The sequence below is a fragment of the Chelmon rostratus genome, chromosome 20 (genome assembly GCF_017976325.1).
Source record: "Chelmon rostratus isolate fCheRos1 chromosome 20, fCheRos1.pri, whole genome shotgun sequence".
Classification (NCBI taxonomy): Eukaryota; Metazoa; Chordata; class Actinopteri; order Chaetodontiformes; family Chaetodontidae; genus Chelmon; species Chelmon rostratus.
Genome location: NC_055677.1, coordinates 15,495,639 through 15,522,565, shown reverse-complemented (window position 1 = coordinate 15,522,565; position 26,927 = coordinate 15,495,639). Strand labels below are relative to the sequence as shown.

General features: G+C 40.8%; 1 protein-coding gene across 1 annotated transcript in view; it reads right to left on the bottom strand.

The window, feature by feature from the left end:
• The window catches only part of odad2 (outer dynein arm docking complex subunit 2), a 39,912-nt gene extending 20,497 nt beyond the window's left edge, over positions 1-19,415 (bottom strand). The window contains exons 1-9 of the mRNA XM_041961936.1: positions 19,192-19,415; positions 18,724-18,881; positions 18,078-18,285; positions 17,758-17,864; positions 17,077-17,213; positions 15,037-15,153; positions 10,380-10,597; positions 9,666-9,815; positions 8,532-8,685 (exon numbers count right to left, since the gene is read on the bottom strand). Coding sequence (XP_041817870.1) covers positions 8,532-8,685; positions 9,666-9,815; positions 10,380-10,597; positions 15,037-15,153; positions 17,077-17,213; positions 17,758-17,864; positions 18,078-18,285; positions 18,724-18,881; positions 19,192-19,415 — 1,473 coding nt within the window. The remainder of the gene's footprint in view (positions 1-8,531; positions 8,686-9,665; positions 9,816-10,379; positions 10,598-15,036; positions 15,154-17,076; positions 17,214-17,757; positions 17,865-18,077; positions 18,286-18,723; positions 18,882-19,191) is intronic.
• Positions 19,416-26,927: the final 7,512 nt, after the last annotated feature.

Genomic DNA, 26,927 nt, shown 5'->3' with positions numbered 1-26,927 from the left:
GATGAAAAATAACACTATTAGCACTGAAACACTGAAACTAATGACAAGTTAGCATTTCAAAACCATAATATGTTTTGACAGTTGCTATATACACACTTATTTTAAACCTGCACCCCAGTGATTAGCAACCTCGTAACTACAACACCAGTAAGTCAACAAGTGCTTTGAGGTGGGGGGGCTGATTTCAATACAAGCCCCTCTGCACACATGGGGCAGAAAACTGATTAGGTTTAATTGCCACTTAACTACAATGTGTTCACTAAAGAAACAAAAGAAATACATTTAGAGAGGGTATATGTGGTCAAATCCTGAAATGTGTGGCAGTGTCAGAACCTGACTTCTCCTAAATTTAGTGTCCAAATACTTGTTGTCCTTTTTCAGATTCTCCTCACACTGCATAAATCCACATAATGTCCTAGCCGTGGATGGATGTTGACAGCATTATGGCATTCAAAATACCAGTCTTAGGGTTGGTGCTTTGAGATGGTTAAAATATCGTCCAGAAAGGCAGCTATGGTGTTTTTCATATTACCAGATTTAGTCTGTATCATGTGCGATTGCATAACTTTGTTGACATGCAATGGTTTTGATCATGAGAAGGGGAAAAAATCAGTAGTCAGATAAAACAGAAGCTCATGGTTTGAAAACGCAACAGTTAGCTGCTGTAATACTAGACCTGCTACATGGCTTTGATATGTGACACTGAAACGTTCAGTCCAAAATCTCCTGGCAAGCGAACAATCAAATATTATTCCTTTTTTACAGTGGTTTAAATGTGCTACAGATAGAATACTCATCTAGTGGATTCAAGGTCGCCTCTACCGTTCCAAGATTCATACGCCTTTATTAGTTGCACACTTTGCAAACGATTTGAGACTTCAGGATCATCCTAAATAGATTATTTCAACTAAACATAAGAATGTAGCATGTCCTGCTATTAGCTCCCCATATAAGTACAAAATAGCGAATCACTATATGGAAGGCTGGGAGGCTAATCTGTTTCATGCAGCTGTTGGAGGGGCTGGCTCATCAGCGTAGACCTATACCGCAGTCTAAAGTAGTGTTTGATCATATCTCCCTCACAAAGCAGTGCTCTGACACAGCAGGATAACAGCCACATGTGTTCTCCATATCATGATGCTAGCCTAAATGTGAACCATTTGCCCATTAACAGCAGTGGATCTACTGCTTCCTTTGTCTCCTCCATTCTCACTCTTCAAAAGGATTCAGCAGGCAAGGTTCGTACCTTGTAAAAACAACGAAAAAAAAAGCTATGTTTAGGAGTGATAGCTGGGAGAACAGAAAAGAGATCATGTGCTTTCATTTTTGTTAGCTTTGGTCTTGAAGTATTGTCGACATTCTTTAAAACATTGACAACATCTGACAATCTTTTATGGTGAAATATCTTTGACTCTCTGAGCAGATGCTAAAAGTGGAACCAATTCAACCACTATTCGACCTTAGAACAAGAAATTCAAAAAGCAGTTTAATATCCGTGCTCCGTCTTGGTGGGAGCATGTATGCTATAACCTACTGGCTTGGCTTTCAATAATAAATATGTAATACCAATACTAAGTTAGTTTTCTTTTAATATACAGGGTATTGCACATCTTTAAGGGTCTGTCTCATAAACACAAGTGTGCTTCCAGCAGTCAAGATATGTGTTACTGCTAACAGCAGTGATGAATATCTTGGTAAATTTCACCCAATGGAAAACCACACTAAGGGTCTGGTCAAATAGTCAAAAAATGACATCCCCTGTCCCTTCTTAGCCACTTTTCCTTGATCTTTATAGAAAACATCATGAGCTCAAGGAAAGATGTGAAGGAGAATTCATAAGGACTCAGGAAAAGACGACCGCGGTGCTAAGAGAATCCAAATGCACTTACACTAGGCTACGTAATTATGAGGTGGCAGATGTTATTGACAAGATTCTGCTGTGGTGATCTACAGTGTTCTAAAGGTTACTCTACAGTTCTGTGGCTTATAAATGAAGTGTGTGAACAACACTGCAGACTGGAGTCTCTGTTAAAAGTAACAGGCAGATACAGTAGATCCATGTTTAGGCTTTGCTCATCTCCACTATGAATTGTCTGTATCCTCACTGCGCTGGGTTATTATAAACTATGATGAACTGGTCGTGGGTCACATCTCCAGCCTGTGTCCAGGCTCTGTCTCTCCCTCTCATCTCCTTGCAGTTCTCATGCAGTTCTGTTCAAGTTTGCTGTCTGCTGTAGTGTGAAACGTTCTCAAATTAGTCTGATTGTGAAGTTTACGAAAGATACGCATAAACATGTTAGGCCTAATCTACTTCTAGTGTACATCATCACTCTTAAGTTTCAACCATGTTGAGTTAAAATCATCATCCGACTAAAAATGCTTGTTTCCCTTTTTCTTGAAAGAGAGATTTAAGATGATAATTATTTGATTATGGTCTATGCAAATAATATCTTAAGAACCACAACTCAGTAAACACCTTGAAGTGACTTCATTGTTCTGAACTTGTTATAGCTGATACAGACTGTAGATGTGTAATGTTGTCATGAACAGCCAAATGATGCGTCACTTAAAGCACTGAAGCACCTTTCGTTAGTATTTGAACAGCTCTTATCACGGTTGCCTCTTAGACACTTAGGTGCTCACATTGTCACTGTGAACATGCTAACATGTTCACAGTGACAATGGAAACCAAGGATGACTTTACAAAACTTTATCACAATCAATCCAGTAGATGTCAAGCTATTTCACTGAAAATGTGACAACATCGAACTATTAGTGGTGCTAGATAGAAGTCAGAGAACCATCAAAATCGTTAGAATTTATCCTCTGGGGACCTTGAACATCTGCAGCAAATTTATCAGTTATACATGTAATAGTTGTCAAGATATTTCACTCTGAACTAAAAATGTCAATCTAAAAGTGACAGTAGAGGGAAAGTCAGGGGATCACCAAAGTCAGCTGGATTCCTATGGGGATGATTAATGTCTGTACCAAATTTCAACTATCCAATGGTTTTTGAGACACTGTACACTACCGTTCAAAAGTTTGGGGTCACCCAGACAATTTTGTGTTTTCCATGAAAAGTCACACTGTTATTTACCACCATGAGTTGTAAAATGAATAGAAAATATAGTCAAGACATTGACAAGGTTAGAAATAATGATTTGTATTTGAAATAATATTTTTTCCTCTCAAACTCTTTTGTCAAAGAATCCTCCATTTGCAGTAATTAAAGCATTGCAGACCTTTGACATTCTATCTGTTAATTTGTTGAGGTAATCTGGAGAAATTTCACCCCACGCCTCTAGAAGCCCCTCCCACAAGTTGGATTGGCTGGATGGGCACTTCTTGCGTACCATATGGTCAAGCTGCTCCCACAACAGCTCAATGGGGTTTAGATCTGGTGACTGCGCTGGCCACTCCATTCCAGATAGAATACCAGCTGCCTGCTTCTTCTCTAAATAGTTAATGCACAATTTGGAGGTGTGCTTTGGGTCATTGTCCTGTTGTAGGATGAAATTAGCTCCAATCAAGCATTGTCCACAGGGTATGGCATGGCGTTGCAAAATGCAGTGATAGCCTTCCTTATTCAAAATCCCCTTTACCCTGAACAAATCCCCCACCTTACCAGCACCAAAGCAACCCCAAACCATCATGTTACCCCCACCATGCTTGACAGGCGTCAGACACTCTTCCAGCATCTTTTCAGTTGTTCCAAACAACTGTGTGAACCAAACTTCGATTTGTCGGTCAATAACACTTTTTTCCAATCTTCCTCTGTCCAATGTCTGTGTTCTTTTGCCCACATTAATCTTTTTCTTTTATTGGCCAGTCTCAGATATGGCTTTTTCTTTGCCACTCTGCCCTGAAGGACGGCATCCTGGAGTCGCCTCTTCACTGTAGATGTTGACACTGGCGTTTTGCGGGTACTATTTAATGAAGCTGCCAGTTGAGGACCTGTGAGGCGTCTATTTCTCAAACTAGAGACTCTAATGTACTGTACTGTAATGTCTTCTTGCTCAGTTGTGCAGCGGGGCCTCCCACTTCTCTTTCTACTCTGCTTAGAGTCTGCTTGTGTTGTTCTCTGAAGGGAGTAGTACACACCGTTGTAGAAAATCTTCAGTTTCTTGGCAATTTCTCGCATGGAATAGCATTAATTTCTAAGAACAAGAATAGACTGTCGAGTTTCACATGAAAGTTCTCTTTTTCTGGCCGTTTTGAGTGTTTAATCGACCCCACAAATGTGATGCTCCAGATACTCAACCTGCTCAAAGGAAGGTCAGTTTTATAGCTTCTCTAACCAGCTAAACTGTTTTCAGCTGTGCTAACATGATTGCACAAGGGTTTTCTAATCATCCATTAGCCTTCTGACGCAATGAGCAAACACATTGTACCATTAGAACCCTGGAGTGATAGTTGCTACACCTATGTAGATATTGCACCAAAAACCAGACATTTGCAGCTAGAATAGTCATTTACCAAATTAGCAATGTATAGAGTGTATTTCTGATTAGTTTAAAGTTATCTTCATTGACAAAAAACAGTGCTTTTCTTTCAAAAATAAGGAAATTTCTGGGTGACCCCAAACTTTTGAACGGTAGTGTACGTCTAGACCAAAGTCAGACACCCTAACAGACTGGCATTGCCATCCATGGAGCCATGCAGCTAGTGTGGATTAAAACAAAACACTAAACACTAAAAAAGGTAAAGAGAAGTGACAGAAACATTGTAAAACCTGTTGAGGCTGTGACTCTCTAATGACAGGGTGGATGGAAAAAAATTCCCAATACCAATATTTATGCTACTGCAGCCACCTCAACAGTAACACATCCCATTAAGAGAATTTATAGGAGGACCACTGGAATTTGCTTCATGCTATTTAGGCAGATAATACTCATTAATCAGCAGTTCAATGGCAGCTCATCTAGAAATGATTAAAGGCACTTGCATAAATACTTTATCCACTTGACTCATGAAGTTCCTTAATCAACAATGGATTTAGGAGCAATTAAGCAGTATGAGGGATGAAATTCCATTCATGAAGTAAAGCTGATATCAGCCACTTAAAGATGCTTTATGCATTTTGTCTCTTCCTTTACTGCAGGTGTCTCAGCCTGAGCTACTAAATAGCCGATGCCTTCACAGGACTGAATGTAGCAGCAGACGGGATTCTGCAGACACAGACTGCCCTGCCTGAGCCACTCCAGGCTTATAAATCATGGTCCCCAGCATGTGGGAGCGGGGATGGGGTTAATAGAGCTGTCAATGATACCCTATTGACCTCAGGCCCTTTTCTTAATATCATTTTGTTACAAATATTTTGTGCATGAGTGTGTGTTTGGCTTGGACTTCATGCCAACAGGGGTAAACGTGCATACTGAGTATAATTGCTGAGATACATAGGAGCGTATGTCTGCAATGCTGGACTGGTGACAGGTGGGTTCGGGCCACTGCCAGCTCTTCATAGAGCTTAGTGTAAGAGAGCAGAAGCGGGTCTTGGCACTGGACGAGCCAGAGAGGATGCATGAGGTTTCATACTTCTCTGCAGTCTACAGCAGACTTACAGGCAAGGATACTAATGACAAGAACAAACCCAATCTCCTGCTCTATTATGGGAAAAGTACTGGAGGGACAGAATGAAAGATCACTGGTTGTTTCTTGCTTCATATTTGACATAGGATCTCCTATAACATAAAACTTGATCACTTAATAGGCCTTGCTGTCGTAAAATGAGTGCAGCGCACGCTGAGCAAATGTCTAGTCGGGTCTTTGAATTGAAAAGTTGCTTAGTTCATGTGAATGAAATGATGCAATTTTTCTTGTAAGTAAATTCTCCAGATTAGACATGTTGTAAATGTATTACAGGCACTAAAATTAAATGTTTTAATTTAGTGCTGTAGTTATTAAAAAAGCATCAAAAATGCTTAACTACTTAGAACATATTTGGCAACAAATTCACTTCTGTTGAGAAAATGAGTGGATACTGGCTCTTATACACAGGAGACAGGATTAGTTTTAGTGTAGCAATTAGTAGACTGCTTCTCAGGAGAGAAGAGCAGGCCAGTAGTACTGTGACTGCCCAGCAGAGGGGGAGCTGCCTTAATGAGGGCTGAGCACATTATCATGTGTGTCAAGGGCCCAGCTCAGTCTGTTAATCCACAGAACTCTCACACTTAAGGGAAATTTGCAGTGAGAGAAACATAAATGTAAAGCTATGGAGAAAAGCTGCACTCACGGTAATACTTTTTAAAAGCTGTCTGCTGAATTATCATTTCATTGTGATTGTTCAGAAAAGATGAGAAAAATCCATCTGCTCAGGAAAAAAGAAACAAATATTGCAAAAAGTAAATTATGAAAATGTTTACAACACACAATATTGAAATGTTTATCTGTTAACTGGTAACATATTGAATATCAGACACAATATTTATATCTGCGAGAATATGAAAATTGTTTTATGTTTAGACAGCCACAGGCCAACCTAACTGATAGCAGCTGGTGAATTCTGTCTTTATTTATACAGAGACAAAATACTCAGATGACATTTGAGCCTTAGTTGCTAAACTCACAGTGTGAAGTTACTCAGTCTTCACTTGTAAAAACAACACTTGACTTTTTAGTAAAGTTCTTACTTAGCTTGTCTTGTTTCCAGACTGCTTTTCATAATAATAAATGCTTATATGCTGTATATATAACTATAGATGTATAGCCTATAAGTGCATATGCTCAAATACAAAGTATGATAAAATGTTTGCTTATACTGTGGCAGTGATGCATTACAGACTGGAATAAGGAAAGTGAATTATGTTAAAACTTGTTTTCCATGTCAGCGTGTAACAGACATTTCCAACAGTATGTACATAAACCCACACAAACACAAATGTGCTGTATAAACCCATGCTTGCTAAACACAGAATTAAATCTGCATGCTGGATTTTGTGAGAGACCATGTAACCATTTCACAGGCACAGATATCTTGGTCATACAAGTATTAAAACAAACACATCAGAACCCTAGGCAAATATTCATACATAAATATCATTAAAACACAAAACAGAACATCCGTGTGTCGCTTTATGAAAGCGTTAAACTTCCTAGAGTACAAACGGCTGTCTATAGTGCAAGGGAAAGGGGAAAAAAGATCTCCTCCTAAAATAAAACAGATATTTAACTTGGCTCATGGTTAGTTTCAGCGTCTGATGGTAATGATATTATAAAATGACTACTGGACAAACCCCATAAATAACTGTGCTGTGTGGTTTCCAGACAGATAGAAAGCTAGGACATGTTGGTTACTGCAGTGCTGCATCTTGTTGAAGCAGGAACACACACACAACCCTAAAGTTAAAGCTACGGTCCTGCTGAAAAGTAGAAAATATACAGAGCAGTGAGGTTTCTTTAATCTGAATGTGCCTCTTTCGTATCATTTACATCATTTTTTTTCCTTTCTGGAAAGGAATAGCCGCCTGCTTTTTAGAGTGGGTTTTTCCTTCTATTATATTCTATTTTCTGAGCTAAAAATATATATGTAGGGGTGAACTTTACAACAGGACTGTCAACAAAAGATTTACTCAGTTGCACTGTGAACAATCTTATTTAGCACCAAGCCACAGAACAAAAATCTGCTGGTCATATCAGAAATCCCATACTAACACTATGTAATGTAGACTATTATGACACACTGAAATAACATGAACTCATTTACATTTCTTTGAGTTGAAGCAGCATTTAAGGTATTTCTGCTGTTCAAAAGAAGAGGACAGGTTTGCAAAAAAACACATTCCTGTCAAAATAAACACAGTCTGTTTTAATATAATCTGTCTGAATGATACTGTCCAGATAAATAGATAATAGAGACCACTCAGTGAGGCAGGGTAATCTCTGAAGTCAAGCGGTCAGAGGTATTCCCAGCCAGTCTGGGTCATTGGCGTTTCTATCCTCTTTTCTTTTCCTTCCATGTTTTTTGACACATTAATATTCACCATATGCCCTGTCAGACCTATCACAGACCCGCTTCATTTTTATGCTTCTGCGGTGTGGGCAAACCATGCATACAGCTGCTGCTGTCAGACAGCTCTTTCCCCTGTGCCTTGGCTCACATGTGCAACCAAACAGGCCTGTGTCAGAAACCAGGAATCCACGTGCCGAGCCAACCACTTCAATAAGCATCTTCCTACAAAGCACTGCTTAAAATGGCAGCATCCTACACTTTATTTAATCATCTTCTTTTTACTGAGTGGCACCTTAATATGACTGAGGCACAACAGACAGGTGGGATTATGTGATTGGAAAGCTACATTTTTCTGATACCTAGCAGTTATCTTAAGTTCCCCTGCACCTCCATTACTGAGTATTATTTTCCATGCATTGCAATTCTGCAGAGGTTTCTGAAAGTCGAACACTGAGTCAGATGGAGAAGGAAAAGAGCATGGGCATTATTGTTTCCTTTCAGTTGTGGCCTGCCTTTGCCATTCACCATTTTGGGTTGGAAAAGGAAAGTAACAATGGTGTACAAGGTAACGTTCACATACCTTGAGGTACTTGACCAGTTTCTGGATCTGCCAGTATTCAGGAGGCAGATCTGTGTTACTCTCCGGACGACGTTCTGGCTGCTCTTCCTCCTCCTCACTCTCAGATGAACTCTCACTGAAACCATCCACTGGCACGGCTCCTGCTGGGGTCTTACTGCACAGAAAAGAGCAGATAACAGTGCACATTAGATGTCAGATAACAATCTACAAAGGTGTGGGTTAGTGTGACAACTAGACGATCAAAAGCCAGACAAAACTGATGCAATACAATATCATTAAATCTCTTTCCCTGTGTATTAAATGGAAAAACAGACTCAGGTCATCCCACACAAGGAGACCCATTAAGGATTTTGAAATTCAAGTGTCAAGTTTGAACTTCCTCAGAATCCAAGCAGCAGGAAAATAAAGATTGGAATAATGTCATGGGAAGACTGGAGTCTTCATCATATACAGAGCAAAGACTCTTGTTAAGCTATTGATGCAAACAGAAATGCAGATGGCTTTTTAAAGTTGCTCGGACCACTTGGATAACTATATCATGAAAATTGGGAACTGTGGAGCAATGAAACTTGGTATGCTTTCAAATGGGGCCACTGAGAGACAGTTCCCATGTACATACAAAATAGCATTGCCAGGGGAACCTATTATCAGAAGGAGCTAACCGATACGAGCCAGTATTTTCCAGAAAGCAACATCATAAACACTGACCAAGACCTTCATGAAGCTGCCAGGCTAACACACTGTCCTGGGTGGTGTTAGAGTCATGACTGTGATTGAGTGACAGCACCCTAAGGTCTTTTTTGCTATACAATAACTGATGAGTAGTAAAGAGCGCTATCAGTGAACGGTGGCTAACATCAATTTATGACGCTAGCAGACTGTGTTCATTGGCAGATGCAAATATGGAGACAGCTGAGGCGCTATAGCTGCCAAGAGCCGGAAAAACATTATTACATAGGTTCTTGTTCAGTACAATGTATTTGCAGGTTACACTTTCCAAACTTCCCCACTGCTGAAACACATTTAATTGTTCTTATCAGTCCCTAAATCTTGTGTACTGTTGGTTACTCTACCTGCAGAGAAAGAAAGAGTCCTGATAGATTCTGACAAAATAGAACTAATTCAGACACTTACATTTTCTGGGAGGACAGGCGTCCCGGTAAAGAGGACACGGAGAATTCTGCTTTCATCTTGGTCTTGGCTCCTGGTCCCAGCTTTTTCTTCTGTACTTCACCAGACTTCTCCTTTCCAGAGCTCTTACTCGGTTTCTTTCCCTCTGCTTTACTATAATGATGTGAAATAAGAGTCATTATGCCTGCTTCTATTTTGAAAATGGTTATTTTTCTAACATAATCATTATTTAACAATTCGAGACAAGGGTTCAGCAGGCTTCTTTTTTTTTAGCAATTGAGATACTTTTATCTTGAGCCAATTCCTCCTCAAATGGGTATAGTTATCACAAGGTACAGCTGCAACAGCTCAGCGCTTGCTAGATCTATTTATCAATCAAAGACCATATGTGATAGATCTTTTTGGGATTTTTTCTAAGACTTTTTCCCAACATTTCTGTCTGTAATTGGGCAGAAAGGGTTTCCACACTGTGAACGTATTTATTAACTCAGATCATTGTGTAATCAGGAATATTTGCACTTGCCCTAAAATTTATAAACCATAAAACCATCTCTTTATAATGTGTGACTGCTGGCAGACGCAATGGACATGTGACAAAGCTTGACATCACTGTCATCTAAAGCTCATCTCCTTAACTAGAGGGATCCCCGCCACGCACGTTACGTGGTAGGCTGAAGATATTTCAGGACACATCTTACGAGAGGAATTATTACATACCCACATGGAGACATGAGACCGAGATTCTTCCATCTCGGACATGGCTCATATTTCTTCTCGCCGCCTGCCTTGTTCGGCGAATGCTGTTGTCTCGCCTTCTCATGCACATTCTTTTCCTGTTGCTCGTAAGACCTCTGGGGTTGGCCTTGTTCCTCCGCATCAACCGATTCCACATGCTGGATCTCTTGTGTTGATGGAAGTTCTTGAACTGCAAAATGCTGCTGGTAAGTGGAAAAAGACAAAAGCCGGAGGACTGAGGAAAAAGACCCATTTCAATTCACACCAAAATTCTACTGGTGAGATATACAATAAATTTCGTTTGTAAAACCGTATATACTTGGGTTATAACTTCCTCTGAATGATGCTTATTAAAACAAAAGTCATTCTGATGTTCACTTGTGCTTCTTATGAAGCTGCGTGCCATATTTTCCACCCACCATCTGACACGATACCTCGCTCTCATCATTATTTGAGACACATTACATTTTAATGTCTGACAAAGTGTTTGCCATTTCACTCCGAGAAGAAGCATATAAAAGCCACAGAACAATATCATTGACACATGAAAAACATAAAATTCACATAAAAGCCCTTTCTCAACAATATGCAGACCTGCATAACAATCCAGTCTTTATTGAGGCATTGGAATAAAATAACACTCTCCCAAAGCTTTACACAAGAGGTCCCCTTCTGTTGATTGGCTGAACAATATCAAAAAGTTTATTGTGTCTTTACATTCCTCCACCTAAAACCTTGCAGCTTGGCACAGACAAAGTAACGCCTTTGTGTCACTATTATTTAGTTATGATTTTTTTTTCAAGTTTTGAAGGTCCTTATACCAAACTTTACAACCTATACACGAATGCCAATAAGACACATATGAATGGTTTGCAGGCAGGAGAGTTTTTAATCACAGACACCTGCCCTGCAGACATAGCTCAGACTGTCATTGTTTGTTAGGGGCTCAACATTTTTAAGGGCAGGGAAAAAGAATTTAGGTGTATTTCTATGGCTTGTGTTCATGCACAAGCTGAGCCAAGCATGCCCAATCACTTTTCCAAAGACTTGTTTTCCATAAAACACAAAGTGACCACATTGGAAACATACAAGTCAATTCACCCAACCACAGACCTACAGTCTGACTTTATTAGGCTAACCAACCTTTTTTTAATTCTATTATATGTGAAATGGACAAAGTCCATATGCTTACATAGAGGGGAACACTCCAAATTCCTTGACATGCCACAGTAAAAAGTCATATTACAGGTGCCTTTCTGCTTTTGAAAAACACTAGAGGCCTGGAGACAAACGCTGTGTTAAGCAGAACTGACGCCTGCAGTTTATTTTATCACAGGTGACAGTCAATCATTAGCATTTTTCTGATTTCTTCAATTGTCTTTTTTTCCCTTGCATTTGACAACTAAAACCTAAACTCCAGCTATCTACATGTGTTTAGGGTAGACTTGTATCTAATTACTTGATCCATACTGATGGAAAATCAGCAGGGCAGCAAATCTGAAGCCATTGGCCATAAAACATCTGTCAGTGGCAAGATTCAAGCAGGCTCTACTGACTGATTATGACAGTGGGGCAGTCTATATTAATTTCAGGATGTGAAAAACGAAAACAAATCCACAACCCAGGGAGTTTTTGCTTTTCGGTGAGCGTCTTGCGCATGCAAATGCACAGCATGTCCAATTTCCAATCACGCTGTGATGTCAAAATGAATCCACAACACTGAACAGAGAGGGCGAGTCTGCTTCCTCCCTGTGTTGCAGCCCTCGTCTCCTTTGGCTGCCTCTGCTCAATTGATTGAGGCTGTCCAATCTAATAGACTTGTTAAAAAAGACCTGCTTCCTCACATTGGAAACGAGCAGATAGGTTTGGAGATTAGGTGTTGTTATCTTTGGCTATCGTCTTACAAGTTTGGGCTTTCTGCACTGCAATCAGGGAACTGAGCTGGAGCTATGCAAGACTGCCTTTCTGACAGACGCTGCTGCCATTGCTCTCTCAAATTAAAACTGGAATGGATCATGTCCCCAAGAATGACTGCAATTACTTAATATCTCAGACATAGGATGCATATTGCACCATTTGATTGCTGTCGTCAGGAATCAATCAAATGAATTTCAAAGCAGTGCGCTTTTAAATTGAGCCCGCCCGTATGAAGGTGATTAGCTCAAGTAGAGGCAGAGAGAAAATATTCAGCACTTGAATGAAACTAAAGTTACAGGACACTGTGAGGCTCATATCAAAGGAGCTAAAGAATCCAGAAGAAAAAGACCTTGACAATGATTTGTGCCTCCACACACTCGCTCACAGCAATTTTTTATAGCCGCTGTCCATCATTTTTAGATCTTTCAGACTCACTCTTCACACAGAGTCATAAAACATAAAAGCCTGAATGTCTTTTTTTACACGGTTCAACCTGCCACTACGCGTTGGTTTATTAAAGTCTTCACTAACCCCATCCCAGCTTACTCTAGCACCTTTAGATCTATCATGTACTGTAAAGAATGGCCCAATCAACCAACCAACATCACACATATAATGGAAGTGCTTTTGTACTGTGTAAGCTACACAGTATAGTCTTAGTATCACTTCATTTTAACAAGACTGTCTCCAAAATCACTCCCTTGTCCACTCATTCACTACTTCTGATATACAACACTTGACACTCAATAGCTCTATTGTGAGTAGTAAATAGAGACTGTGGAAACGTCTGAATCATCATCGTTTTGCGTCTTCACAGACAGATGATGAGTCACACGAATATTTATACATCTATAAAAGTAAGGGCATTGTATTGTGGGATTGTTAGCAAATATTACTAGTACATGTAATGGACACTACTTTTTTCCTTCCACTGTGTGATTTTTTCACTATATGGTGGATAAATTCAGACAGTCAAATAACATTGTGGAGGGTAAACACAGCACAGACACAGTCTGAGTCTACTGCCATGCAAGCAGTTCTTTAAGCTAAATGCTAATGCCAATGACAAGGGTAACATGCTGATGTTTAGCACGTATAATGTTTACAATGTACACTGTTTTATCATAGCATGACAGCATGCTAACATTCGTTCATTAGCACATCACACAAAGCACAGCTGAGGCTGATGGGAATGGCATTAATTTTACAGGTATTTGGATATAAACCAAAGTATTAGACAAATTAAAAGTCTGACCTGATGATGGGGCTAAATGAAAAGTCAGGACATCATTAAAGGTATTAGGATTCAGCCTATGGGGATCATGAATGTTCAGGAAAAAATTCTGGCAAACCATCCAATAGTTGAGATATTTTGGTCTGAATCAAAGTGTTCGACCAACCGACCCACGGTGCCATCCAAAGAGCCATGTCGTTAGTGTGGCTGATAAAAAAGGCTGAGCATTAATGGATATTAGAGACAGCTTACAGCAATGTACAGCAGTGACTGTACAACTAAATCTTAGTATGGAAAATCTGATGAGTCTTGTAAAAATACTGTACTATATGTTTGTTGTCTTTCGCCCCAAAGGCGCTTTTGTTGCAGAATAATTCCGTGAAATCTGGCCCCTCAGAATTCAAATAGTTTTGAAAAATCACTGAGAAAAATGAATCTCCATGTCAATCCTTATCGACATCTGTGAGTTCCACTAATCAGATAGTTGTTCTTTCTTTGACAGCTAGATTTGCACTGTAGGTAAACAATGATCTAAATTATATTTACACTTTATTCTTTATCATAACAAACAAAAACTTTACAATGGCTCTTTTAAAAATAATATACTTATTGCCTTTCCCTCTTTTAAGAAACAGAACCAATGTCCGCAAAAAGCAGACAGTGAGTAGTAAGTGGACTTTAAAGGCTTTGATGAGCCTGTGATGATGCAACATTTTCCAACAAACATCAGTGTGAGTGAGAAAAAAAGATCGTATTTTCAAACGATTAACAGATTTTTGGGTGCAGCTGGGATCCATTATTGGGGCAATTTGTTATGTCGTCAAATTTCTTAAGAAGGAAATAGCACTACTGAATAAATCACGCATATTTCAATGTCTGGATATGAGTGTGTGTGTCTGTGTGCAAGTGTGTGTGTCTGTGTGTGTTTGCGTGTGTGTACATACTGTATATCTTTGCAAGAACCAATCTGAGTTTCAGACCTTGGGAGTGAGGACATTTTTGGAAAGTGGGGACATTTTCCGGTCCACACTTTCAGACAGACCTTAGTTGTGATGGTTAAGGTGAGGGGCTCGGGAATGCACTGTGGCAATGAGGGTTCTCACAAGCATAGAAGTACTAACGTGTGTGTGTGTTTGTCTGAGCGTGTCAGTCTGTCTGTCTGTCTGTTTGTTTTGAGGGGGTGGATGAGGCTGTGTTGTTTTTGATGTTGGAACACGGAAGAGGCCGATTCAGAAATGTTTCAACACAGTGACATCCAGACACTAGCTCACTAGCGTGGAGAAGCTCAGACGCTGATTACACAATCCTAACTCTGTTTACGAATATGACTCAGGCAGCATCAGGAATCAAATCTAGAGGTTTAGAGAGAAGGACCTTGTTCAGGGGACAAAGAGGCATTTCAACACCCACACATCTTTACTTTGGGAGCTAAAATTCAAGGCTACAAAAAGCAGGTCTTAATGTTGATGATAGTTCATTCCACTGTACCTGGTTGTTTATGTTCTCAGAAAAATGCGGAGATCTGCTCTTCAGAAGTGTTACCAGGTCTTTGTAAATATCACTTGTTCGTCCATAGCCGCTCTCCTCCCCCTCCTGTTTTATGCACTGAGAAGAAAAAGTGAAAACAGCTTAATTAATTCTAAAAACCACAATTATAATGTGACCCACATGTCAGCCAGAGTAGCTGAGGTTAGAAAGCTCAGAGCATCTCCAGGCAGCCCCAAAGAGGAAGTGTAAAATCATGTAAACCACTAAATTAGGTTTTAGACACTACTGCTCTTTGAGGTTTCATTTGCATGAATGTCACCCGTTTACCTTAAGGTTGTAATTTTTTCACCTTGGCTGAACCATTTCCAGGTGAAGAAACAGAGGCAGGAAACATATGACTTGTCAGCAAAGTCAGTGAAAGAGTGAAAGGTGCTGCAGCATGCAAAATCCTCTATTAGAAATGATTGCAAACACATTCAGAGAGATTCCTGGCATTAGGAAAGTTTCTGAAAGCTCACTTTACAATAGTAAACTTGGAGAATCTTTTGGGGGGACACTTAAAGGACGGGCATGTGATTTGTTTTGACCATACAAATTTCACGTATATTTATGATCATAATTTATCATAATTTGATGATCAAACTTTGAGTTAGAGTCTGTTACTTGATCATAATTTAAAAATACAGGCCTATTTTACTCACATTTGTTATGTTAAGAGACTTTTAACACCATCACCAAACACCAGTAACTTAGAATTTGTTGTTGTCTGTATTGTTTTGTAAACTGGCATCTGCCATTCTTTGTAACTTGATTGGAATATGGTGATCTGCGCTTAATGACTTAATGCCCAGTGTTGGATGCAATGCACCACTTTGTGTGACATTTTATTACTGGATGTGGTTATCTTGTAGACCACTGTACTCTGTTTAAATCCTCTGGCCCTTCCAGCTGGAACAATGTACAGAGGCATTTAAAAATGTCTAAAGTGATTACTCTTGGTGAACTCAAGTCAGTTTTAAATGATCTGGAAAATAGCACTCTTAGTCAATGCCTCTGCTACTTAATGCAATGTTTATTGCATTTATTTTGATAGTTATGGAAACAAAGCAAAAATGAAAAATCGAATATCGAAAAAAAAAAATGTTGAAGACCTGTCGATCAGAGATTGACTGCTGCTTCAAATCCTGTGTTTTGAACGTTGGTGGTCTGGACTTTGTTTACATTTGAATTGCAGACCATAGCTTTAATTTGTGTTTTTAAACTTTTCATCATTAGAGATGTTAACATGAGATTAATATACTGTAGGAGCCTTGTACTGTTGCAGGTCAGTCTTACATCAAAGCATGTCATTGACTCACGGGTCCACTAGAGGATAGCGTGTCAGTGTCACGTTTTGCCTCACCTAGACGTGAAAAGTACGTGTGTACATGAAGTACATGAGGGTGCAGTACCAGACACAGGACTTTCACACAGGAGACCAAGGTTCCATTCCCATGTTAAATCTATAGTCAATGTTGATTATTCTAAGGAAGCAGCTATCTGAAACCAAACCATGATCTGTCCCTAAACCTAACCAAGTAGTTTTTGAGCCAAAGCCTAAGCAAACTGTCATGTCACTTTGTTTACTTTGGAAGTCTATCTGGACGTTGCATATTTATCATCCTTAACCAGTTTTTTCAAGAAAGTTGCTTATCACAATGACATACAGGGTATTTTCTATCACATCGGTGGAAATAGGCTTCCATGATAGAGATGAACAGACAATGGATTCTGTTTGTGGGTTATGAAGATAATTCAATTCAACTGATAACTGTGTGCTGTGATGTTGGTACAAGATTGCTACAGGCACTCAGAAAGAGTCAGAATAAGTGCTACATACCGAATATACAGAGGTGAGTCTGCTGCTACTTAAACGACTGTGAAATGATGACTTGATCTGTCTAAAACTATATATAGCCAAACAGTACGCTCCCTAAACATTTTCTCACACAAAAAACAAAAACAATATTATGTTGGCTACTGCAGCTGATGTAGTCTTACCCCATTGAGGAAAACTCCAGCAGTACTGCAGGTGATATAGAGGGTCTCAGTGTCCAAAGGCTCAATCACAAGGTAACAAATCTCACCGAGCACCTGTCTCCATGGAGGTGCTCGACAGCCATTCGAAAATTCATCATCTAAAAAGAAGAGCAAAAAAAAAAAAAAAACGTTGGACACTTGCAGTAAACCTTATACTATGTTGTGCAGCCTGATATCAAGTCACAACAAGAAGAACAAGAAGGAACAGGGGAGCAAAAAAAGACATCATCACAATTGGCTGGGCTGCTAAAGAGACTTATTTCTCCAAGAAGCACAGGTGTGAGACATGAGCCCAGGGTAGGAGTCATAGTTTCACCTCACTTCAATCACATTTTAAGGCTGGTTGGGAAAGTATTTTCATAGGTGTCAATCCAACCTAACAAAAGGGGACATAGACTGCTTTTACCACTTGGTTTGCACATGCCATTGAGTACTTTCATAGGGCATAATAAATGCACTGCTATGAAGCAAAAAAACATGTACTGACTAACGACTTGGTAAACTGGAATCTGACAGATATAATGACTTCCATGCCTTTTGTGGCGGCAGAACACAGACCTTTTATATTTTGGAATATCCAGCATTAGTGTTAATAGCAATTGCTTTACATGCAACACAGTGAAAAGAGGAGATAATTTAAACCTGATGTGTATCGAACCGACTTCAGCACTCTGTTTTCTCCTTCACTGCAGAACTGTTTCAACAGCTCCACTTCATTCTTCACTGTAACGGGGTTGAGCTTCACTTGTCTGCAATGAAAATGTAGAAAAATAAAACAAAGCAAACATCCAATTTATCTCATTCACTCATGGTTCCTTCTCCAAAATCTACTGCCTATTCCAATCAAAAACAACCGCATGTTGCAGTAAAACTGGTTAGGTCTGAGTGAAAGAGGATAGCCGTGGAGGATGGATAGATAATCAGATTGAATGCTGAGAGCTGGAGATAGAAGAAACACCTACTCAGATGTCTCTTTCAGGCACTGGCTGAGGAGCTGGTTATCCATATTTTGGAGCAACAGAAACAGCTTGACGTTGACCTCGGAGCCCTTGCCTTGATCTTCCTCCTGCACTTTTCTTACTAGACTTAGTCCATCAGTATGGGTGCCTTCTTCCTCTAAGATGCTGGCAAAGCTGGGACCAAGAATCTTAACCATGGGGTCTGTATTTTCTGAACAAGAAAAGAGGTTAGACAGAGAGATTCTTCAGCTCACAGACTGATCACAGCGTTTCCAAAAATATTGACACGAGTTGGGTTCATTTTAAACTAACAATACAGTAGGCCTCATATGTATTCTATTTTTTCTTTTTACAAACTTAACCAACGTTCCCTCGCTATAAAAATCTACCAGCAATGAAAATGGATTTGACCATATTCAGCATGTATTCTTCTGTCAGACAAATACACATTACCTTATCTCTTTTTGGCAGTGGCCCTAAAGTAAATATATATCTGTAAAGAATTACCAATGACAGCATAATTGGATGTTGTAAAGAATAACTAGAAGGACAAACAAATTAAGTCTGTGGGTTATGGAGGTATGTTGGTGGCTTGACTACTTAGGATGCAAATTATATTCAAATCTCATCCTGTGGTCATCATGCTTACCTTCTAGACATGCTCGAACCTCCTCCAGCTTTTTATCATCTGCCAGATGAACTAGTTTAGAGAGCTGGCTGAAGCTGCGCACATAAACATTAGGAGGGGAGAGCTGCAACAATGGATGCCCTTCACTGTCTTTCTCATGGGACTGTACAACTGATTCACTGAGAAGAAAAGAAAAGGAAAAATATATAATGCCGATCAGAATCTGTATTTTTGATTTTGTACTTCTCTGCTTCCCAACAATGAGATACAAAGCTAACCATACACTGAAAGTAGATCAGAACTTCTGATGAAATAAAATGGAATGTACCCAGTTGAACTAAGGCTGAAAAACAAATTAATTATAGCCCACTGCTTTGAGTATAGCCAAGGTAAAATACATTTGGACACCATGGTGACAGCATATCCTGCACAGACACGTAATACTGAAAGCACTGGCCAGCCAGCTGCCTGCTTCATGATTAGGCCAACCTGATGTCATAGTCTGTTTTGAAATCAGATGCCACTAAAGTGGTACTCCACTGGAGCGGCTCCACGAACACATGCTCTGCCTCCTGTGGGTGTTGGGAGCTGAACTGCTCCACAAAGTGCAGGATTTCTTTCAACAAGGACTCATTCATTGGCGTGAACTCCAGTTTGCCAGTACCAGAGCTGGCCGTGGTCCACTGGGCTGCCCTGGTCAGTGACACCCCCATGGCACAGGCTGGGATATTCTACAATTAAAAATTAAAAACAACATCTTAAACAATCTGTGGCTTACGAGAGATAACTTCAAACAACCTCAGGCTTGGGGCCCCATGTGGTGATACTATGAGAAGATCATGTGAGATATTTAAGACATTTGTTGGACATATTTCAGAGCTGGAACTATTGGTCAGATGTGTGATTCTTTAGTTGATATCATTAATTAGCAACTGCTTTGATAATATGATAATTGACATTTTGAAGGACTTAGTGCCAAACATTATCTAGTTTCAGTTCTCAGCTATGAGGATGATGTGACAGTAAACTGAATATCTTTGGGTTTTTAACTGTTGGTCAGACAACACAAGCAATCTCAACATCTTGTGATGGGCTTTGTTCTCTAATTTTTGACATTTTACAGGTAAAATGATTAACTGAGAATACAACTGTTATGTCTGTTGTTTTAAGCCTTGCGTTACTTTTATAAGATAACAGAATCTACTGGATAATCCTGGAGATCTAACATGTGTTTCTGCACAATAATGTGTAAAACTTTACAGTATTTCTGTAACTTTATTGAACATTTTCTGGCTATATACTTCGAATATTTGAATACGTACATACTGTATTATTTGTCAAGTTTTATACATACCAATTTCGATGTTTAGACGGAGCACTGACAAGCGTTGACTATACTAACAATGCTACCGTTTAGGCTTTAGCCCGTTAGCAAAGCTGATATTCAGTCTTCAGCTAACGTTAGCCGACATACAAACATTTTCATCTTTTCCTTATCAACAAAACACACGTCACATGTTTCCATCATTATCTGTTACGTCTACACGTCTTCTGAAGAGCAAACTTACCGTTTACTTCAAGTTTCTCGTCTATTTCAAAACTTTTACCGACAGTTTGCCATCCACGGTGTCCATGGAAACCACATGCTTCCTCTCCCGGTTATATCCGCCCCCTTTGGTTGCTGTGATACAGCCAAACACAAACGGAACGCGACTTGGGTCAAAAATCACCAAACCCAAACTTGAAATGACAAAAACAAATCTGTTGAACTACAAAGAGGAAGAAGTTATGTGATCCACAGGTGGTTAATGAACCACGGTGGATAGCCTGACAAGACCGCAGTGCAATGTAATGCAATGCAACACAGACACTCTGTCATAAATATACTTCTTGGTGTTTCTTTGTTTGGAAATCAGCATTTCAAAGATTTTGTTTGTCACATGCTAATAAAATATGTGCAGTGAAGTGCAGGGTGTTATACTCTCAAAACTGAAGATGCAAGTGAGAAATAAAGGATTGTAGATTAGAAAATAATAGACAAAGAATACATTCAAATATTAGAAAACCTATAAATGTATGTGCACTAACAGGAACCTACCTGTGTGAAGTTTAACTTTGGGTGTGCAAGTGTTGTGACTTGCATGGTCAGAGACTCTAAAATGTCAAGTCAAATGTTGTCATAATAATAAAATCCCTGTATGCTTTCCTTTTAGAGTGTCCACATGACCGCATATTTGAGAGCCTATTTCCTCTCTCACTACTGGTTTGGCACTGTCCCGCAGACAAACATTGGCTGCTGACAACAGTCTATTTGGGTGGATACTCTGTGTTTAGTTACAGCAAGTTCACTCAGTTCAAATATAATAAGCCAATCAACACAAGTGGCCTCATTCTTGACATGGAGATGCAAAGGTAAAAGCGGCCGATACCAACACTCTGCTTTCTAATATGTCTATGGGCAATGTCTCTGTTCTTGCTTTCCCTTTGCACATTATCAGCTTCAAGTGGATAAAGACACTTTACATGGTGGCTATAATGAAAATTAGTTGCAAGTACGACAAAGACAATGCTCAAGGAAATGCTACTCTTGACACTGAAACCACACTTGCTCAAAACTGATATGAAACAGAAACAGAAAGCTATCCTCAGACCCCACAATTTGGTAGGCAGCTGGTACTTTATGAGTTCAAGCATTGCCCCAGAGACATGATTCATAAATGGGGTGCAGCCGTGTTTTTTATTCATTGTGATTAAACCCCTTCCATCATGAAGAACAAATTTGCGTCCTTATTGTTTGGCAGCTGCCCGTCCATGTTGTCCTAAGGCTGACTCAGACAAGGGGTATCTCATGACCAATGAAACCAGTGATTTCCTCTGGTGCTCTCCTCGTTCGGCACACTGTCTGCCAGGAGCGCCCATGGCACGGAGACCAATCCTTCTCAGCCTGGCGTGCATGGCGGCACAGCAGGTGGAACTACTTTGTCTCCTAAACCGCTCGGGTAAGTTGGACTGAGCCTGCATGTAAATCAATCACCAGGGATCCCCAGGGGGGAGGAGAAGTAGTAGCTCATCTCTAGTATCAAGAGAGATCACTCTGGATGTTGTTGTTGTTAGAGGAGTGGATTTATGAGTTTGCCTCCCCCTCCAGGTATTTTATTTGGAACAAGGGGAAAGCTGTCTAAATTAAGAAGCATTGAGATTCTGCATGGGGGTGCTGGAGATGAGGTGCTGAAGGCAAAGGAGCTCAGGCAAACCGGTGAGTGAACTCAGACAGAGGCTGGCGCAGAGCATGTGCATCTATGTGTGTGTGTGTGTGAGTTTGCCTGACTGTGAAGCAGTCAGCGGAAAAAACAAAGTGAAGAAAGATGGAAGACTAAAAGAACCAACAGGGAAGAGAAGCAGGATAAATGAGGGTCTTAATACATTGAACCCAGCATCTCATTAGTGAGCCTAATTGCTGTTTGTTAAAAGGGATTAAATGAAACACTCCCCCCAGTATGGGTCTTTTACTAAGTAAAACAAATACTCTCTGAGCTCAGAAGCACCTGCTCACTCTTACATGTTCTTTGACTAAAGACTTAATGCAGCATAATAAACACAACTGCTCTCTGTACTCTTTCTCCAATGCCTGAGTTCAGTCGCTGATTGAACTGCGTGGAAACACACTGACGACACACAGAGAGGCAGCGCGGCCCAGCCTCTTTACACATGGACATCGTGATTGCATCCGTTCGCAGCGTGTCCAACCTGCACACCACTCCATTAACACTCGGATTAAACATACACAAAAGCAGTGCCCGAGTAACGAGAGCGATGATGAGGATGTGCGCGCACCGCTGCTCATGCTCCTGGTTTGAAGGGAGCTGGAGAGCGTATCTCCTGTATTTTTCCCCCCTCGCTCTCAGACTCTGATGTTTTTACAGGCTTCGTGTCAAATCCAGTTCATGGCCGCGCAGTCAGAGCAGGAACGCGGTGACACTGGTCATTGTAATGAGCACCTGTGAGATGTGTCGCACCAATCCATGAGAGGCTCTGAAATAGAAAACAGTAAAAGGGACTCTAATAAGAGGCTATGACCACATCCACTGGTTGTAAAAAGCTCCAGAATTTTTCACTTCCCATACTCCTCTGTGTTTTTAGGCACGGAGAATAAGGGGCAAGTGTCCTTAAACGGGATTCAGCATGGGTGACTTGTGATAGACAAGAAGCCTGACGACCTGCCGTATAACTTCTTTCCAAGGAGCAGTTTATGGTCCATATTCGGTGCTCTGCAGTGCACTGGGGGTCACTGCTAACAAGGTTATCTTTGTTTTTCCTTCTTTCAATCTGACAGACAAGGATGAGATCATTCAGTCGTAATAAGTAATTGCCTGGTTTATTGACTGTTTAAATAGGCACTGGTACAAGAGGCCATTGGAAAAAAGGATTAGGTCCTGCTCGAAGTGTAAAGTGAGATAACGGAAGCAAAGACAGCAGTGCCAAAGAAAACTGAACATAATTATTCCTCATACACACAGCCTGAAGGATATCTCCACATGAACCGATCATTGCGTTATGCTAGCCATCAAAATAAGGGCAACCTCAAATTTAGCAAAAGCCGAAGCAAAAGGAAGTGGCTGCGATGTTTGGAAACTTTCCTAAAAGTTTGGTGCATAATATTCACTACATGAAAATTAATCAAAATCTGTTCTAAATGAGTCTCAGCAAACAAAACTTGATACTGTTGAGAATATTTTTTGCAACAATATCATTGCTTTAGTTTCTCGTGGATATAAACCTGCAATTGTGGTTTCCAAATACTGTGTACAGTATGTATTTCAAGTGGCGATTGCTTAGTGCCAGTGCTTTCTTTGGAGTGGATGGACGCTTGTCAAATATAGAAGTAAGACAAGATTTATGGCCGTAAGGCTTCTAGGGAAAACCAATGACAAAGTCTACATCCACATGACTTAAAACACATTTTGTTTGTTTTGGATGGGATTCTGCAAGGCGACACTTGGCTCCTGTCGTGAAATCATCGAGGCACTTTACAAGAGCTTTCATGTATTTCCAGAAAAGCTGAATGAGCACATGGAACCACAAAACATATCTTAGAGAAAATCATATCACCATAAACTTGAATATTCCCAGCCCCTCTGGCCAACTGATACAGTGTTTTCTTTAAAACTGCAGGTTGTCATTTAGTGTAAAAATAGAAAAACAAACATGAAGCCATGTTAACAACATGGATGTGAGCAGATTCTTGCTGAAAATGATTTTGTTTGTTGCCTCAGTCGCCTTATCATACGCTAGATTTCATGTTTTATGTCAAAACAGTCGTGCTGGTGAGTTCTGTTGGTTAGTGCTAACATTTCCATAGAGTGACCCCTCTATTGGCCGGTGGGAAGCCTTTCTGTGGCAGAGTTTTCCAGAGAGTGGAGAGATTTTCCACCAACTGGCCAAATATGAAATACATAATGCCAAGTAGCTGGCTAAAGCGCCGAGCCTTCGTAATGTCTTTTGTGGGCCGCACTCTGTCCTTAGTTCAGTCACGGTGTCCCCTCGCGCTAATGTGGCGTGGTAGGATGAGAATAACCACCTGTACCACCTAAAGAAACAGGAAATAGGTAACACCACATATGAATAACCTCATAACGTTCACTGTTACAGCCTTGTCTTATCCCTTCAGCTCTCTGCTGTCCACTATCGGAATAAAGGCAGCAATGGACTACAATGACTTAAAAAAGCAAATGCACAAGCTTGTCTGGTTCATGTGAGGATATGCTGGTCCCACCTTGACCTGTTTACCAGATAAAGGCCTCTAAAAACCCTTTAGCTGGCGAAATCTGTTCTGCTAGACTGATCGCGTTGCCTCCGCTCCCCCTTCTCCTCGCCCGGAGATAGCAGCTGGTTCTACTCTTTCAATACGCTCAGCACGCTTAAATAAAAACACAGATCTTCCCTCTCTTCCCTCCCTCCTCCCGTCACCTCCTTGCTCCCCTGTCTCCCTCGCTTCATCTCTTACAGTGTAATTATTATTTTGAAAGTGCGGTCTGAGAGGCCGTCCACGCTTGGCACCGCCTCGCTCGCTAATGCTTGCAGAGCTCTAATGCAATTTGACTTTCGCTTTCTAACCTCTCCAGGAAGACATCAGGGGCCCTTTGTTCCTTCGCTCCCCTGTCTCAGGATGAAGGGAGAGCTGAGGTAGCAGCCGAGAACAGGAGAGGAGGGAGCGGGTAGGGTGAGAGGCAACGGGGAGCGAGGAGGGAAGGGAGAGGAGCGAGTCGTAGGCCTTTTTTCGGAAAGGGAGTGAAGAAGAACATGTGGGTGAAAAGATGAAGATAGATGTTGAGTGGAAGATGGAAATGGAAAAGGTGGGGAAGGGAAGAGAGGGTGAGAACAGACGAGGAGGGCGACGTGTTAGGCGTAGTGAGAGGCGAATGAGAGAGGAGGCCGGTCCCCTGTCCTCCCACCATTAGAGACGAGGTGCTGCTTGAGACCTTTATGTTGGTATGGCTCCAGCGTCGGCGCTGCCGGGCCAATCAGGAAAAGAAAGAGAGAGGAATATTGCTCCTTGGAAATAATGAGACATCCCAGTGAAAGGCATGACGAGAAAAAGAGACTTCCCTGTGAACAGACAAATATAATTCAGAGAGGACTTAGCCTGGAGACAACTCTGTTGTTCATCACATCATTTATATTGAGCACAGAGCAGCACACCTCTGTCTCTGCTCTGTGTAGTCTCACTTATCCCTCTGTTATTCTTCAGCAATCCCAAACTTTAACTCTCATGTCCTCCCTGCCTTGGCATCAGTAATTCTATCGGCTATAGTAGTGATACAATAGTAGTGATGGGATTTACATTGCAATTGCATTACCTTTTGTTCTGTTAAAACGATATAATTTAAAGCAACGGTGCCCAGATTCAGTCCAGTTCAATTAAAGTGTCATGCTTCAGTGCTTTCATTTTTAGAGGCCTGAAAAGATAAAATGATGTGGGGAAAGGAAAAAGATTTGACAAAATATACTTAAAGTAAGTTCAACATGTTGGGGATTATGCTTATTCACTCTCGTTGATGCTGTATGTGTATGTGCACTGAATGTGGAGTTAGAGCAGTGAGAGACAGGGGCTGATTGGGTTGGCTTAGCCTAAACACTGGATGCAGCTATATTGTCCAAAGCTCAAAAATATGCCGACTAAAACCTCTAAAGCTCACTGTAATAAAATGTGGTATCTTTATGTTTAATCTGTACAGAATGTAAAAAAGAAACGCTGTGGTTTTATAGGGAGTTGCTGTGCACAGCCGTGGAGGACTCCAGGACTGCACTGCACCTGACTGCTGTTTGCAGAGAAGTAGCTATATCACATAAACTCCGGTCAAAATAAAACGTGCACATTTCTGTTTGTGTGCAGATTAAACGGACTAGTCGCTGTGTTTTGCTGAGCTTTAGAGCTGCTGGAAGTCTGCTTCCTGGCTTTATGCTAAGCTGAGCTAACTGCTTCCTGGCCCTCACTGCATATTTAACACACACACACGAGAGTATCACGTTGCATCAATCTTCCCACCTCACACTCGTCAAGAAAGTAAAATAGGATATTTTCTCAAATGCTCCTGTTATGATCTTGACCTCCAGGTTTTATCTGTGGGAGAAAGCAACAAAGGGAGCAGAGAGTGAAAAGTAAAAGATCTGCTCTTGCCATCCTATAGCACCAATCAGTCCGTGCAGAGCTGATGTGTGTGTGAAGTGTTCAGTTTCAGTTTTACAAGGTGGAGGAAAATTTGTGTCAGGCGTGAATGTTTAGCTTCGGGAGCCCCTGTGAAACCTGTCGGAAGCGGAGCTGAATTCCATAACATGCCCGACCGTCACTCGGCCTCTCCCTCGCGAGCCTCAGCCAACCCCACGCTGTGATTAACAGGCGGCCACAGCAGGAGTGTGCGGTGAGTTCGGCATCAATGGCCGCCAGGGTGGCCTGCGGCGTCATTGTAGACGACTGATGGCCATCAATAGCCTTTTGGTTGACCCGTGAGTCATTTATGGAGAGATAACACAGACGCTGAGCCTAGATATAAAATATCATGTTTGTTTTATTTCTGTGGAGCCGAACGTGTTCCTGCACAGGAAGAGAGTTTTACATGGAAACCAAATTTACTGGCAAACGGTGAAACACGTTCAAGTCGAGAACAGCTGAGGTGCTCTAGTGTAATTAAACATGGAGTCAAATATACTGATGCAAGTCGACTGTG